The 16,970-nt window shown below is 36.9% G+C and overlaps 2 protein-coding genes across 2 annotated transcripts; one reads left to right on the top strand and one right to left on the bottom strand.

Annotated features, from left to right (window-relative positions):
- The first annotated feature begins 5,842 nt into the window (after positions 1–5,842).
- Positions 5,843–6,778, top strand: LOC144513658 (olfactory receptor 2L5-like). Its single transcript, XM_078244837.1, has one exon. It carries the CDS (start codon positions 5,843–5,845, stop codon positions 6,776–6,778), a length of 936 nt encoding a protein of 311 aa, XP_078100963.1.
- Positions 6,779–13,487: 6,709 nt separating this feature from the next.
- LOC144512325 (olfactory receptor 52B2-like) lies at positions 13,488–14,423 on the bottom strand. Its single transcript, XM_078243005.1, has one exon. The coding sequence runs from the start codon at positions 14,421–14,423 to the stop codon at positions 13,488–13,490; it is 936 nt and encodes a 311-aa protein (XP_078099131.1).
- Positions 14,424–16,970: the final 2,547 nt, after the last annotated feature.

Below are 16,970 nucleotides of genomic sequence, written 5' to 3'. Positions count from 1 at the left end.
CAACAGAGCCAGGGCAGGAATGCGTTTCTATCTTGGAAATTCAAACAGCATTTCACATTAAAGAAAGAGAAGGGAGAACGAAATATAACAACAAACTTCCTTTCAGCGTCCAAATTACTCCACCTCCAACCTGAAGAAGCATCTTAAAGTAAGTTATTTTTAGCCAAGGGTAGTCGTCTGCTGTAGTTTTACTGGTCACCTTGTTGACGTGCGACTTTACATTCTCCTACATGCTAATTTACTATACCCAGAGCCTTTGAAAGACTAGCCCCGTTTGACATGTTAGCTAACGTTAGCTAAAATTAGCTCATGGTAGCTTAGACTGCGGTTAGATTTTTGTAGTATGCAGTTCAGGACTACAAATACAAAAATCTATCTGCTTGTTCAGGTCCACATTCAGCCAGTTGGAACAGAAGAACACACCAGAATAGGCCTGTTTAGTAAGCTGTATGTGATGGCCGCATTCCTACTTATAAAATGCAATTCAATGTGGAAGTAATCCAAGTATTCAGAATACGTTACTCAGATTGAGTAACGTAACGGAATACGTTACAAATTACATTTTTGGGCATGTATTCTGTGCTCTGTAACGGAATACGTTTTGAAAGTATCCTTCCCAACACTGGCTGCTACTACTACTAGCTACACGAAACACGTCTTCTTTCTGCTCCCCGGTTGCGTGCGCAAGCAGTGATGACGTTGCAGAGAAATCCATGTATGGTCCGTGTACGTTTTGATAGTTTGTTTTTTCGTTTGAACCACAAAATAAAATAACGAGAAACCACCTGTTTTTCGTTTGTCATTTCAAACCAAAAACAAAGAAACGGTAAAAAAAGAGCCGTTCTCCCGTTTTTGGTTTCTGAATCCAAAAACGAAAAACGACTAAACCAAATTCAAATAACGGTCCGATTTTGGTTTTTTGAAATTCCTTTTTTCATTTCTCCGTTTGAATATCTACATTAAAGAAAGACAGGTTGGCCAAGTGACCCGGAAGTAATAGTAAATATAGCCTATAAAAATAAAAGCCAAGCTTTTAGAACGGTCATAATATGTAGCACTAACGTTATACCAGAGTAACGTTAGAAGAAAAAAAATCAATCAATAAATAGGCTTATATAAACCTGGACCGAAAGAAATATGTTAGCAACAGTAGTTTATTACAGTGATTTAATATCGTGCCTATCCACGTACACATCACTAGTCACATTTAATGAGCGCATTGTTTGGTTCAATACAGTTGGTAATAGTTAACCTAAGAACTTATTGTGTGTGCAGAGTTGTTACTGTACTGCACTATATATATATATATTAAATTAATATTTAATGTGGTTTCCACCGTAATGGACCAAACTGTTCCCCCTTTCTACCAGCAGGTGGCAGTATTTAAATGACTGACTGTATTGTGTCTTTGGTAACTGTTTTAAATCAAGATTACTGATACAGATGTATTTATTGTTGTTCATTTCATTTGGTTCAACATATAATAGCACATACATGCTTTCAAAGGCATTGCATGTACAATCTATGGCTGCAGAACATTTACTGTGAAGCCCTAAGGTAAGGACATTTTACAAGGTCCTCAAAAGAAAGTCCAAAAACATAATTACTGTTATGTAGGCGGCTGTTCTCACCCCATTCTGTGTCCCTTTCCTCCCTTGTTTTGTCCCCACTTTGTCGGTGGTGTCTGTATGTGTGTGTGTGTGTGCGCGTGTGTGTGTCCCCACTGTGTTTGTGGTGTCTGCCGGTGTGTATGGCAGACTCGCCTGAAAGTAGGTCAAGGGGCGTGGCTGGAAGATCTACCTCTCCGTACAGCTGCGGGTGCTTCCACTGATTCTTACCTGCGCAGGTAAGCAGCTGCATCTAATTCCACTATCAACCTGGCAGTATTTATTCCTGGGCATGGCTCTCCATTGGCGCCAGATTGTTGCCTCTACCGGTGCGGTAACGAGACTCCCAAGTTGCAGTTAGCTAAGTCGTTTGTTTTGTCTCCTTGTTATTCTCTCCTGCTAACGTGCTTTATTTTTGCTCCGCTCAGACCCACACCACTCAACCTGCTGCCGTGGCGCTCCGTGTCTCCAGCTCTTTCACCTTCAGTTTTCCACCACCTCGTTTGAATATCTACATTAAAGAAAGACAGGTTGGCCAAGTGACCCGGAAGTAATAGTAAATATAGCCTATAAAAATAAAAGCCAAGCTTTTAGAACGGTCATAATATGTAGCACTAACATTATACCAGAGTAACGTTAGAAGAAAAAAAATCAATCAATAAATAGGCTTATATAAACCTGGACCGAAAGAAATATGTTAGCAACAGTAGTTTATTACAGTGATTTAATATCGTGCCTATCCACGTACACATCACTAGTCACATTTAATGAGCGCATTGTTTGGTTCAATACAGTTGGTAATAGTTAACCTAAGAACTTATTGTGTGTGCAGAGTTGTTACTGTACTGCACTATATATATATATATATATATATATATATATATATATATATATATATATATAATTAAATTAATATTTAATGTGGTTTCCACCGTAATGGACCAAACTGTTCCCCCTTTCTACCAGCAGGTGGCAGTATTTAAATGACTGACTGTATTGTGTCTTTGGTAACTGTTTTAAATCAAGATTACTGATACAGATGTATTTATTGTTGTTCATTTCATTTGGTTCAACATATAATAGCACATACATGCTTTCAAAGGCATTGCATGTACAATCTATGGCTGCAGAACATTTACTGTGAAGCCCTAAGGTAAGGACATTTTACAAGGTCCTCAAAAGAAAGTCCAAAAACATAATTACTGTTATGTAGGCGGCTGTTTTCTCCCCATTCTGTGTCCCTTTCCTCCCTTGTTTTGTCCCCACTTTGTCGGTGGTGTCTGTATGTGTGTGTGTGTGTGTGTGTGTGTGTGTGTGTCCACTGTGTTTGTGGTGTCTGCCGGTGTGTATGGCAGACTTGCCTGAAAGTAGGTCAAGGGGCGTGGCTGGAAGATCTACCTCTCCGTACAGCTGCGGGTGCTTCCACTGATTCTTACCTGCGCAGGTAAGCAGCTGCATCTAATTCCACTATCAACCTGGCAGTATTTATTCCTGGGCATGGCTCTCCATTGGCGCCAGATTGTTGCATCTACTGGTGCGGTAATGAGGCTCCCAAGTTGTAGTTAGCGAAGTCGTTTGTTTTGTCTCGTCTCCTTGTTATTATCTCCTGCTAACGTGCTTTATTTTTGCTCCGCTCAGACCCACACCACTCAACCTGCTGCCGTGGCGTTCCGTGTCTCCAGCTCTTTCACCTTCAGTTTTCCACCACCTCGTTTGGATTCCTGTAAAAGAAACGTCCGGATATTCCACTGCCTGCCGACCTACTTAATATTTCAATTTTTTCGTTACCTGATGAACTGAACTTTCATTAAAATCATTTTTGTTTATCTACACTCCAGCATAAATTGATGCAGAAAAAGTTAGAAATAGGTGCATGAAAATTATGCAAAACCAAATATAATAATTGATAATCAGAGTTCAGGCAGTTCAAAACCACACAGCGTTTGCCTTCATAAACGAACATGTATTTTGACTAGGGCTGTCAAATGATTACATTTACATATTAACAATGGAAAGCCATTCTTACCAGTGGATCTTAATTGGGAATGAAATGAATGCAAGGAAAGTGACTTTATGAACTTGATTTTAAGATTTGTATTTGTTTATTATATATTTAATCTAGTCACACATTTGAATCTGGAGTCAGTATTAGGGTTGGGTATTGTTTGGTTTGGATACCGGTGCTAAAGCGGTACTTTTAAAACGGTACCGGTGCCTTAACGGTGCCTGAACCGATACTTTTTAAGAAAGGTAAAAAAAAAACAAAGAAGGGTACTAAACAGTTGGCGACATTAAAGAACGGCTTGTTTATTGCTAAGGCCATATCGTCAAAATTAAATGTTTAATAATAATGTAATCACTATAACAATAACTTATTTCACTAGTAAATAGCTGTTGAATGACAAAAACAACCACCAGATGGAAAAAGGGCATCAACAATGAATGCACTACGAGACTGTAAATTACCAGTTTCATTGAACGCACCGTCTGTGTTGTTTCTCCAACAGCAGCTGCAGATTGTTACATCCCGGTGTTGAATCCTCTACAGTAAAACACTGTCACACTTTACACCGTTTAGCGTTAGCTGTCAGCATTTTAACCGTGTTTAATCCAGCTACTAGCTAGCGGTAGGCTAACGTTAGCTGCTGTCTAGTATAGTGTTAACTAGCTAGCGGTAGGCTAACGTTAGCTGCTGTTGAGTATAGTGTTAACTAGCTAGCGGTAGGCTAACGTTAGCTGCTGTTGAGTATAGTGTTAATTAGCTAGCGGTAGGCTAACGTTAGCTGCTGTTGAGTATAGTGTTAACTAGCTAGCGGTAGGCTAACGTTAGCTGCTGTTGAGTATAGTGTTAATTAGCTAGCGGTAGGCTAACGTTAGCTGCTGTTGAGTATAGTGTTAACTAGCGTCACATGCAGCGGGGTTTGTGTTTCCTGTAACGTTTCAGAGCATCAGAGAGAAGAGCAGACATATCAGTGGCACCAGAATGAGGCACCGAAATCCGCGTTGCTATATTATTAGGAGGAAGTACGGCAAAATAGTATCCTGTTAGGCACGACGCGAAGTCGAGGGAAGTGAAAATAAATTAATAAATGGCGGCATGCGATTAATACGATTAAAAAAAATTTACATATTATGCTAACAAAGTATTATGCTAGGAGGGGGGGAAGCACAAATTGAGCAAACACTAATGCTGACATGTTATACTAGTAATAATGTTTAGCTGACATGTTATACTAGTAATAATGTTTGGGTGGCATGTTATACTGTACTACTACCACGAGCCTTTTCTGTTCGGTGGATCAATACGTGGAATTCATTACCTACTGATGTTAAAAATGATCCTGACTGGGGTCATTTTAAATTTCATCTGAAACTGTTTTTGAAGAGGAAGCAGTCATGTAGTCATGAATAATAGGGTGCTCCTGTTGTATGGTAATCTATTGTATTAGCCTGTGTTCTGTATTGTTTTGTCTATATTTCCTTTTTAAGGTATGTATCTGTTGTTGAGTTTGTATTCTTTACTGTCTTTTATGTAAATGTCATATGTGGCAAATACAGATAGGATTGGAGGTAAAAAGTTTAACTGACATGTAACCGTGATCAGCTTCGTGGGAAATTAAGAATCAATGCCACCTGTCTAGCACTGGTGGAACTCTGCACTGGTGGTGGATGTTGATGCACTTGCATCATTAGGTTTTGCTTTTTTAATAACACATCTGTCCATTTTAGTCTCATTCTGATTACCTAATGCACATCCACACACTGTATAGTGGGGGGATGGGTGGTCGTCACTAAAGAGGCATTTTCATCCGAGAGACGCTGTGATTGGTGGATAGGATATGGAGCAGGGGACTGACAGTGACATAAGCAATCACACTATGACAGAAGCTCAACGTAGCAACAACTGCAATGTTTGTAATTTGTAATTTAATTGTAATTTTAAATGAATGTAGCCTACTGGCAGACTGGCACACGTGGGTGCTGAGCAACCACGGTATCGGCGCCTATGATCCAATGTGATTGGACAATCTGCCCAATGAAAGGTTTTCATTCTCGTGAGCCATAAAATCTGTCTGGTAAACTCCATTGTTGGGTGTAAGCTAAACGCTGTTTGATTGAGCTGAGAACCGGACAACAACTGGTCCATAGTTGGTTATGAGTTACAATGTCGTGAATGACCTTATGCTTTGAGAAGAGTGTTTTCATCAACTTAATTTTTTTGCATTTTTTTTAATATGTCTTTACAGAATACTTCAATCAACATAACAGAATTTATAATAGGTGGTTTTAACACAACCAAAAGACCTATTGTAGTTGGTGTGGTTATATTGATTATCTATGTTCTAGCTGTTTTAGCCAACATACTTAACATCCTCTTCATTATTTATGACAAGAGATTGCACAAACCAATGTATCTTCTGATTTGCAACCTTGCTGTTGTTGATATATTGTACACCTCCAGCTGTCCAACAATGATCGGGGTTTTAGTTGCTGGGGTTAATACTATATCTTATGTGCCGTGCTTAATTCAAATGTTTGTTTACCACTTGGGAGCGGTAATGGAGATGTTTGCTTTATCGGTTATGGCATTTGATCGATTGATTGCTTTTAGCTATCCCTTTCATTACCACAGTTATTTAACAAATGTGCGCACTCTAGTCCTTACTTGTATCCTGTGGATTGTTGCCTGTGGTTTTGTGGCTGTACTGCCTGCAACTCTGCTTCCTCTCCCTCACTGTGACTCAAAGCTAAAATACACATTCTGTGAGTATGCTGCCCTAATGCAAACTACTTGTGTTGACCCCACTTACTATTTCAATCTGGTTACCGTCATATCATTTTTTCTTTTGTTTTTCACTTTCATTTTTATTGGCCTGACATACTTTTGGATAATAGTTTTTGTGAAAATATCCTCGAGTAATGACAAAATAAAACTGGGCAGCACTTGTTTGAGTCACTTAATCGTGGTAACGTTTTATTACGCTCCATTATTTGTCACCATTGTTTTGACCAGGTTAGGCGTGATATTAACTCTTGAGGCTCGCCATGGTTTAACGATCGGTTCCATCATTGCTCACCCTCTTTTGAATCCTTTGGTGTATTGTCTTAGGACAAAAGAAATTAAATGTAAGATCTTTAGGATATTCAAAAAAGTTAAGACATCTCAGTAGATTCTTGTAAACTGTTAATTTGTTATAAAAGGTGCACCCTTCTATTGGCAAAGTATTATTCTGAAATTATTTAATATATTCATCCATGCTTTTTGTAAACTTTGCCTGCTTGCCTAAAGTTAGTATGCGAGAACGTGTGTGTTGTAATGTTACAAATAGGACACAACTGCTGTGAAAGACATTTCAGCAATGTTATTAATGTAACTGTGATTTGTCCACTGTTTACGGGGGGGGGGGAGAGAAAGCACAAATTGAGCAAACACTAATGCTGACATGTTATACTAGTAATAATGTTTGGGTGGTGAATAAAAATTACTAAATCCCAAATTAAAGGAAACACTTAAATTAATTTTAACTGATCATAGATTAAGTATTGTTGTTATTCAAAATGTTGTAGTATTTCTATAGTATTGTTTTTAAATTAATTTATTTCATTTAAATATATATATATTTATCAGAGATTCAAATGGCGTACCAATAGAGGAATCTCGCGTACCTCCTGTTGTACTTCTACTACCATAGTTTGAGAACCAGTGACTTAAAGAGATATTTTGCTGATTCAAATCCAGCTCTGTGTCATGGCCAGTGTGTTCAGATGAACCGTGTGTGGCTTCCCTCCGTGGCCACAGATCACCCAAGGTCTACTGAAATCCGCCAGATGATGCAAAATGCATCACAGAGTTCTGCTGAGATCTGTGAATTTCAAAATCGAAGACCTGTAAGCCAATATCTGTCAGGTGGGCAAAAAAATAAATATCACATTCATTAATGTTTATTCCTTTTGCCCTTAAAGAAAGTGCAGTTGACTAACCATTAAAACTGAAGACATTCAACTGTTTGACTATTGTGGATGTTCTTTAGGTGGTTTCTGTGCATAATAGTAAAATAAAAGACATGTTAGTGGAACAAACAATAAACCGTGAATAATAATTTAACAATTTTTACAGTATACATGGGCTATTGTGAATGTGTGGAGATTGACCTGGGCTGATGTTAGAATTATTATCCCAGTCCGGCCTTGAGCGTGGCTGATGTTTAAAATATTTATCATAGTACGTTTATGTTTTAGATAGTGATAGCGATATATATCATGCTATTTTTCACTTCACAGTACAGAAGAAATACTCCAGTCAATAATAATAAATGATAAGTAATATCTTTGGGTAAAAAGTAAGAGAACGTACTGCAGTTATAGTCATTTAGTTTATTTGTTTATATACTTTGAGTTGATTTTAATATCACAGACTTCAGTAAAAGTTATTGAAATGGAAATGTGATTGCATATTTTACTAAACTACTTTTGGAAAATCCTACATTTATTGCATTATGTTATGGCACAATTAGGATATTCTAGTTAAATGTGCTTTGAATCTCTTTTCGCTTGGATGTCAAACTTAAAAAAAACTTTATTAAAGAAACTTTACTGAACTTGAGAGCTTTTTGTTGATTTGGGGCCTATGACCAAAAGTAAAAAAGTTACTGCCAGTGTTTTACATCTACTTGAGTGAGATATTCTAGTGCCATTTCTATTTTCTATGGCTAATAAAGTGTTTCACACTCTTTAATTATAAAAAGCAACTTAGGCAAACCACTCTAACTTTCACCAGCTCACTTGAAAAAAACAGTAGCTGTTTACGGCATTGTGTCACCAAATCCTTTGAGGTTCATTACCAGAGATGAGTACAGAGGATCGTCACTCCAGAGGGCTGAGAGTGACACATCTTTCCTAGGAACACTTTGTCAACAAAGAAGTCATTAACCTAATGAGCAAAGTTAGAGAAAGAGACAGTAACCAAGCATCGGTAACCATCACACAATGTTAGGAACACAGTTACGTGGGAAAAGAGATCCTCTGATGATTGACGAAAGGCTTTCCCAAGGTCCCAAACACACTTGTGTTAGCCAAATATCGTACAACAAAAAAATATGCAAAATATAAAAATAAATAAAACAGAGACATAAAACAGCAAGGACATTTGAAACAATACAAGCAAGACATGAAAACAAAGTTCAAAGTTGGGATGTAACTACAGTATTGCCAATTAGAGTATTGGTAAAGTCTTTGTAGTGACTTCAGAAACCATAATAAGAGCGCTTTCACACCTAGTTCGGTAGACTCAGTTTAATTCTGGGGTAAAGTTGCAACATTTTTGCATTTTGCCTTTGGTTCGGTTAGCGTTTGCACTTTGCACCAAACATCATAAACAAATGTCACATGCTTGAAACAGTCGCTTATATGAGCAGCTGACAAGACAGCGAGTGAGAGAGAGGGGCGGCCCTGACAAGTCACACAGTCAACAAGCAACGTATGGTCATAATAGGTTATGGATTTGAAAGTTATCATCCCTTAAATCATACAGTATATAAGTCCACAAATTGTGTGCAAAGTTGAAATTGCAGGCTATAAAATGCATTGTTGCTTCACTTTCTATATTTGGGTTGGATGGCATCCAACTGAAGTCTAAATAAATACAACCAACTGAATTAATTCATGGCTCCTACAGTTTTCAAAGGATTTTTTTATTCAACATGTCACGTTTGACACATTAATAGCTGCCTTGTGCCCGTTTTTTTGCTTTGTGGAACACCCAGATTTTTCACCTGTGCCCTGACAAGCTACAGTTTGCATGGGTGGATTAACTTGTACAGCCTGTCAAACCAAGTTCTAGGAAACAACATGTCTTATCCTCTAGCTCTGCCATTAGTTCAAAGTTCACAATTTTGACCAATGATGTCAAGATCTCAGAAGAGCAATATTATTTTAACATTGCCTCAGCGTGGCCGCGTCTGTCCCATTCTAGTGAATGCAATATTTTAGGGACATCTTAAGGGAATTTTGAAAAACACACTTAGACTCAAGGATGAACTGATTTGATTATTATTTGGGGGTCAAAGGTCAACATCACTGTAGTCTCACATTAAGGTGACCAGATTTCTGAGACAAAATCTGGGGACATTTTCAGCTCAGAAGCATAAATACTCCCAAACAGGTAATGTTTTTATCTTTGTAAACTTAAAACGGGGAACTGCCCCAGGGGCCACTCCCCCTAGTGGCCCCTGGGGCAGTTCCAAGTTTGGATGCCCCCTGTCCATGGGCATGCTCCCCTGTAAGAAACCTCTGACTATTTTAACGTCTAAATGCATCAATCTGGTGCACTTTGAAAAGAAATTCAGAGGTAAGACTTGATTATTCATGTATCTATGAATGGGAATATTTGTGCTGTAGCCTGAACTATTTTGCACTTCAGAATTGTAACCATGCACACACAGGTTGAATAGTTTTTTCTTCATATTTTTGCATTAATATCACTAGGAAGCATACCAGTAGAAATATATATTCATATTTGTAAGTAGGATATATATAAGTAAGTGGGATTGTCTGGAATCTGGCAATATAATAACCATTATGGTGGGATACACTGGCTAAGCAATTTACAAAAATGTCTGTGCTGACATAAATAGTTTACATGAGAATACATTATAATTTTGGCCCAAAGTTGGAGACCATGCAGAAATTTTGTTGCAATCTTTAAAACCGGATTATCCGGGAACCGTTTGTTGTACCGATGCAGTAATCTTAAAACTGTGGTGATTGTTTCATAATTCATGATTAACTGATGCATTGATTTAATGCATTATCACTGTGTGGTCGCTGCAAATCAGGCACATTCATTAATATATTGCTAGATTACTCATTTGCTTCTTCTGCGTAAATAATATCAGGCCAACAAAAGCCTGGGAGACAATGACATGTTATACTGTACGTTGATATGAACTGTGTAGAATAAATTGTGACGTGTTTACATGGTGATTATAATTGAGGTGTGCAATATCAAATTTGACCACAGTATGGAGACAAAGAATACGTTTGTCAGTGTAGCTCTCTGTAAGAATGATTTTCAAAAGAGTGAGGATCATTATTGTCATTTACAGTATTCTTCAAGAAATATATATATATATATATATATAATAAATAAAAAAAATCTCCATTTTCATGAAGTGGTCGGGTGTGCTACTTGTGTGGCATAGGAAGACTCTTTCAAAGATAGTTTCTTATCTCTCTCTCTCTCTCTCTCTCTCTCTCTCTCTCTCTCTCCTTCTCCTTCTCTCTCCTTCTTTCTCTCTCTCCCTCTTTTCACTTTCCCCCTAGACTTATATTTGTACTGTTGCACAGCAATTTCCCTCAGTATGAATAGTTTTATCTTATTTCATCTCAACAATGGGCCCCATATTGCACCCCCTGTGGTTAACTTTCAGTACCTCCCTTGTATCCTGAGTCCCCTCCATCCAGCCCAGTTCTTTGCCTGAAACACGTTTCCTAACTATACATCTATGTTTTAATATCTAGCAGCTTACTCTTTTGACACTGGAGAATTGTTTGCTTATTTTTTCCACTTTCACTGTGCTTTCTAAAATATAAGGTCGTCATTCGTTGAATTAAAATTATCTGTTGATTTTGTTTCTATTTTTACATAAATGATGCTTGCAATGTGGTTGTTGTTTACTTTATCAGTGGTGGTCACAGTTTAGTTTGGGACCATCAAATTAACAAAACTTTAAAATGACAGATTCAACTGAGGGTTTAAATTGCAAAGATAGATTTTCAGTGCTTCCTAAGTAGACTAAGTCACAGTATTAAAACACTAGTTAAGGCTGTATGTCAAGAATCTAGTCTAAAACAACACCAAGAACAAGAATATTGCCCAAAAGTCAATTTAGACTTAGACCTGTTTGATAACCTTCATTTTACAATATACAGCAGCCTGCAGGCAGGTCATTGAATGGGAAATATAATCACAATCTTCTTTATTGGCCAATTATGTCTAAACAATTTGACTCTGGATTCCCATTGTTCACAATGTGCCAAGTACAAATGTACAGAAAGATACACAGACACATATCAAGGTTTTTCCTGGCTCAGAATGGACCTTTGGGGGGATTAGTCCGTGTACAGTAAAGGCAGAGAGTCTGTGTTACCTTATTTGACAGAAGTCCATGGATTTACATGTTATTTATGACAATTTGATAAACAAAATTGTATATTCTGCTTGAGTAAATAAAACCCAAATAACAAAACTGATTAAAAAAATAATATTAATGTTTTTTATTCTCAATTCTTATCATTTTGGTGCTGGTGATTTTTTTCGTTGGGGCTGGCCAAACCCTCTTTGGGGGGCGCTAAATATTCCTCTATGCAAGAAAAAGCCTGCATATTAACAAGGACTACAAGGCTAAAAAAGATAAACTAACAAAACAAATAACTGTTATTGTTTAGTTATTAAGTTATCAGGGTTCTTTATATAAGTATATTGGGTGATTAAATTGGTATTTGATCTGAACCTCTTTTTAACGAAATGATTCTTTCTCCTCATTATGATAAGGATCAATGTGCTACAATGTAAAACAGCAAATATGCAGTTTTATGTGTTTTCAGTTATATTTGGAGCTACATATTAAATTAAATTTCCTTTCCTTTAGGCTGTGGCTTTCTTTGAGCTTAGTTTTTAGTTCACTCTAAGTATAGTGTGCTTTTAAAGAAGAAGATGGCTCTTATATCCTTATGTTGTCGACATTTCCTAACTACTGATCTCAAAAAACACAAGAGGGCAGCAAATCACATAAAATGCAACAGATCAGTACAACGTTGAACCAATGGAGTGCAGATGCCTTCTGTTTATTTGTTGGTATGAATGAGTTTAGTGTGTACTGATGGCGCCCTCTTCTGTATGTGCATTGTAAATACACTCAGTAATATGTAGAAATTATTTGAATGTGTACTGTGCAATGTACAATACTTGAATGGAAGAACAAAACAATATTCAATGTGTTAATCAAAATCAAAAAAGAGTCTTTAGTTTACCTCCTTAATTTCCTTTATTTTTCATACAAACAGTATTTTCATCCTACTAAGGCCATGCACTGTATTTATTATTATTATTATTATTATTATTATTATTATTATTATTATTATTTTTTTTATTATTATTATTATTATTATTTGTTTCATTGTGAAGACATCAAATCATCACATAACTCAAAATTCAGGTTGTAAGAAGTATTCTCATTTCTTGTTTATTTCATATGCCTCAGTGCCTAACAAACTTTATATTTTAAGTTATATAACCTTTTGAGATGATAACATTAAAACAAAAAGAAGTAATAAACAAACATATAACAACACGGTCATGGCAAACTTTGATGAGACACTGGATTCACAGGTTGGCCTGTTCACATATTGCTTCCGATTAAACATGTAAACTGTATATCAGCTGTCAAAGCCAGTAGTTGTGTGTAGTTTTACTATTAACTGTTAACAGTATTCTTGATGAGTTGTTAAGAGAAATACCTCATTGTTATTAGTAGCTAGCAAACACTTGTGACTTATAGATGCAACTACTGGAGGAGAAAAAAATGACAGGAATTTGAAAATGCTTTTCATAGTAGTATAATAATCAAAATGGGGAAGTCATTATTTAGCATTAACTTGTACAATATTTAGTCAAAAGTCAATACCTGTTAAAGACAATTTTTATATGCATTTTTAATGACCTTTTTTCAGAAACTTGAACTTCACATGAACATAAAGCCAAAGAAAAGCTTCTTTTTTTTTGGTAAAAAAGAAAGGGATCTAGTTGCAAAGACTGTATCTACAAGGTAGCAGGACAAGCTGTCGTTGGGACCATGTCACAATTGAATGCTTGCTGCATGCTTAAGATGGAAGGATTTTATTCCTAAAAAAGTACATTACTTTTTCTCGAATTTCTTTAGTTTTCAGTCCATAGATGATTGGATTCAATGTCGGGGGGAAAATTAAAGTTGACATCCCAATGAAACGCCTTAGTTGTGGTGAAATGTTCGTTATTCTGTATGATATGATGGTAAAAAGACCCAGACACTCCAACAGGAGAAAAACAAATAGATGTGTAGCACAAGTCTGCAGAGCTTTGGCTTTTGTGTCTGATCGTTTGGATTTGAAGCATGCAACAAGGATCCGCAGATATGTGTACAAAATCATCCCATTAGCTAGCACTTGTGTAAGAGTGACTGTAAAAAGCCCATAAATGTTATTGATGGTTGTGTTGGCACAGACCAGAGTCAGCAAAGATGGATTATCACAGTAGGGATGTGTAATTTCAGATCGACAGCGGGGTAAACGCAAAAGCAGGAAAAAAAGCACACCTATTAAAACTAAACAGCATACCCACACAACTATGATTATTTTCATAATATGAGCATACGTCATAACTGTGTTGTATTTCAAAGGCCAACATATGGCAATATATCTATCATATGCCATAGCACACAGAATGGTCACTGCACCTGTTGCATAGATGTGGATAAAGAAAGCTTGGGCAACACAAGCTGAGTACTGCATTGTCTTGCTGTTTGTCAGTATGTCTTTAATGAGCTGTGAGAAGAGGGCTGAGGAGCCTATAAGGTCGTTGATAGGAAGGTTCAGCAGAATTAGATACATGGGCTGATGCAGGGATTTGTTCAGTACAATGGTGAGGATTAGAATAAGGTTGCAGAAAAGTATGATCATGTAGCTCAGAGTTGCAAAAAGAAATGCAGGAAAGACATCTTCAGAGGAGAGATTAAAGCGATTCAGCACTAAAACATATGATGTGTTGTACAGGTTGTCCATTTTTATGCTTTTCCTCCCTAGAAAATTGAAAAAATCATTAATAATAATTTCATTATTAAATAGCATAACTATTTCATACACAACATTCTTTTAGCAAGAATATGGGAGACTTATTAAAACAAAAAATGCATACAGAGATGTTGTAGAACGTGTGAAAATGACAACATTAGCAAATAGTAAATTCTCACTGCCAAGGACAGAACTTACCAAATCAAAGCCTGGATACTTCCACACAAGTCCACATACATTTCAGTTAAACATTACCCATTATATATCATATGCTGTGCAAAGATAAAAAGTTATAGTCTTGGATTCACAGCTTTGCCCTGAAACTCCAGAAACTAAATCAAGCTTATGACAGGCAGAAAACAGTAGATTCATTCACTTGCTGAACTAAAAGAGAAACATGTCATGGATCATCACAACCCAGTACTGGCTATACTAGCTATGACCACCTGGTTCAGAAGGTTTAGCAGCTTTATAGGAGGGATATTTTACTGAACACAAGAAAGCTCTCTGGAGTCTTTTTGATTACCATGAAGTGTATCTACAGATTGTTAAGAAAATGACTGAAGCACTGACTCACAAGAGATTTGGAGGAATAACAAATGAATAAGCTACCCTACCACCACCCACATTAACATAAAACAAAGTAAAATGATTGAGTTGAAACAGAAACAAGACTTTCTATTGTTAAAACAAACAAAAAAAAACACTTCAGTGTATTGTACAATATATGTTCTTTGATTACTTTCTAGTTATATAGGTCATGTTTTGATCCCCCAGTTTCCAACCTAGGATGGTAGAAGCATCATCCATACAGGTATGGTAGACAATAATGCTGGCTTTGGTTTCCACACAGTATGGCCCTTTTTACTGGCCAGACAGTAGGACGAAGAGGCCTGCTAGAGGCAAGGTTTTAAAAATGTATAGGGAAATTTCTCAACTGCTCTTTATTTTTTACATTGTAAGTCTGTTTTCTGCTACAACGAAAAACTAATTAATGTCCCTGTAAACGTTTCCATTGTGGCAAACAATGGAAACACAATGGAAAATGATAAGGCATGCAAAAACACGTGTGTTTTTGCATGCCTTATCATTTTGGTGCTCTCTTCCATAATGAGAATCCAGATCTAGATTAAAACTGTCTAAACATGTTCGATGGATCAATAACTTAGTAAGAAGTAGGGCTGCAGCTATCAATTATTTTAGTAATCAAGTATTCTACCGATTATTCCATTGATTAGTCGAGTAATCGGATAAGAAATAGTTTTGTTTAATTGAAGAGCAATAATATACAATAGTTTGGTTTAATTTTCAGAAAAAGCAACATTTTCATTGCCTACATTGCTTACAATATCATCTCTCAAAAAACTAAATATATTAAGTGCATTTAAGTGCCATATTACATTGTTATTAAAGAAAACATTTTCTGAAATGCAATAACAACCTCAAACTAAGGCATACATTAAACATACATAAACATGACCTTAAGTTGTGTAACTTAACTTTCAGAACTACAAGTTTCAACCTGAGACTGATCTGTATATATAGGCCTATATGTAAATATTAGTTATACTCAACCTATTTTCATTTATATATTTGCTTACAATGCTACACAGCTCTGTGACAGTTATGCTAGTAGATCGTTGATCAGCTGTTTCTCCGTGAAGAGAGAGTGGGAGAAAATGGTGCGCTGTTTTTCCGAAGGGATAGTCAACAAGTCGGCTCTTTAGATCAAATCGTGGTCACTACATATTTTCTTGTCTTTGTTTTTGGTAACTGCTGTGTTTGGTGTAGTTTCATCGTCCATACGACTGATTTACTTTTGTGGGGTCCTCTTCGTGGAATGGATGATTAAGTTAGACTCAATGTTTTCTGTTGAGATGCTGAAGCACTGACGTCGTGCTATTATTGTGGTAAGCTAGTTTGATTTTTCAGTAGACACACTGTCCAGAGTTCTCGTTTTAATTACGTTTGAACTGATTCCAAACTTTGGACACTTTCTGTTGTTTTGCTGCTGTCAGTCTTCATGGCATGTGTCGCCAGCAGCGTCAGCCCGGTGTGCGACAGATACAACGTTGGTAACATTGATTAACCGAAGCGTCGAGGCAAATCATTTTGCATCGAGGATTTTTAGTAATCGAATTATTCGAGTTACTCGAGGAATCGTTTCAGCCCTAGTAAGAAGACTGTGCAACCTTGTACAACAATGCACATGTGGACGATTAACTTTACCACTGATGAGCACCACTCTCCAGCGGAAGCCAGGTCACCCTGGTGGGTGAGCTAACATAGAGCTAACCAATGCTCTGTTTGCACTGTTGCCATTAGCACTGTCTGCTCCACCCTCATTGTGATTCTGAAGGGGTTCAATTTTCAATAATGTTGCACCACTACATATTTTCTTGTCTTTGTTTTTGCTAGTTGTTGTGTTTGGTGTAGTTTCATCGTCCATGCAACTCTGTGATTTACTTTAGTCGGGTCCTCTTCGTGGAATGGATGAGAAATGTTTTCTGTTGAGATGCTGAAGCACTGACGTCGTGC

This window comes from Sander vitreus, chromosome 3, assembly GCF_031162955.1.
Source record: "Sander vitreus isolate 19-12246 chromosome 3, sanVit1, whole genome shotgun sequence".
NCBI lineage: Eukaryota > Metazoa > Chordata > Actinopteri > Perciformes > Percidae > Sander > Sander vitreus.
The sequence above is the reverse complement of the archived record's forward strand: the minus strand, read 5'-3'. Positions and strand labels throughout refer to the sequence as shown.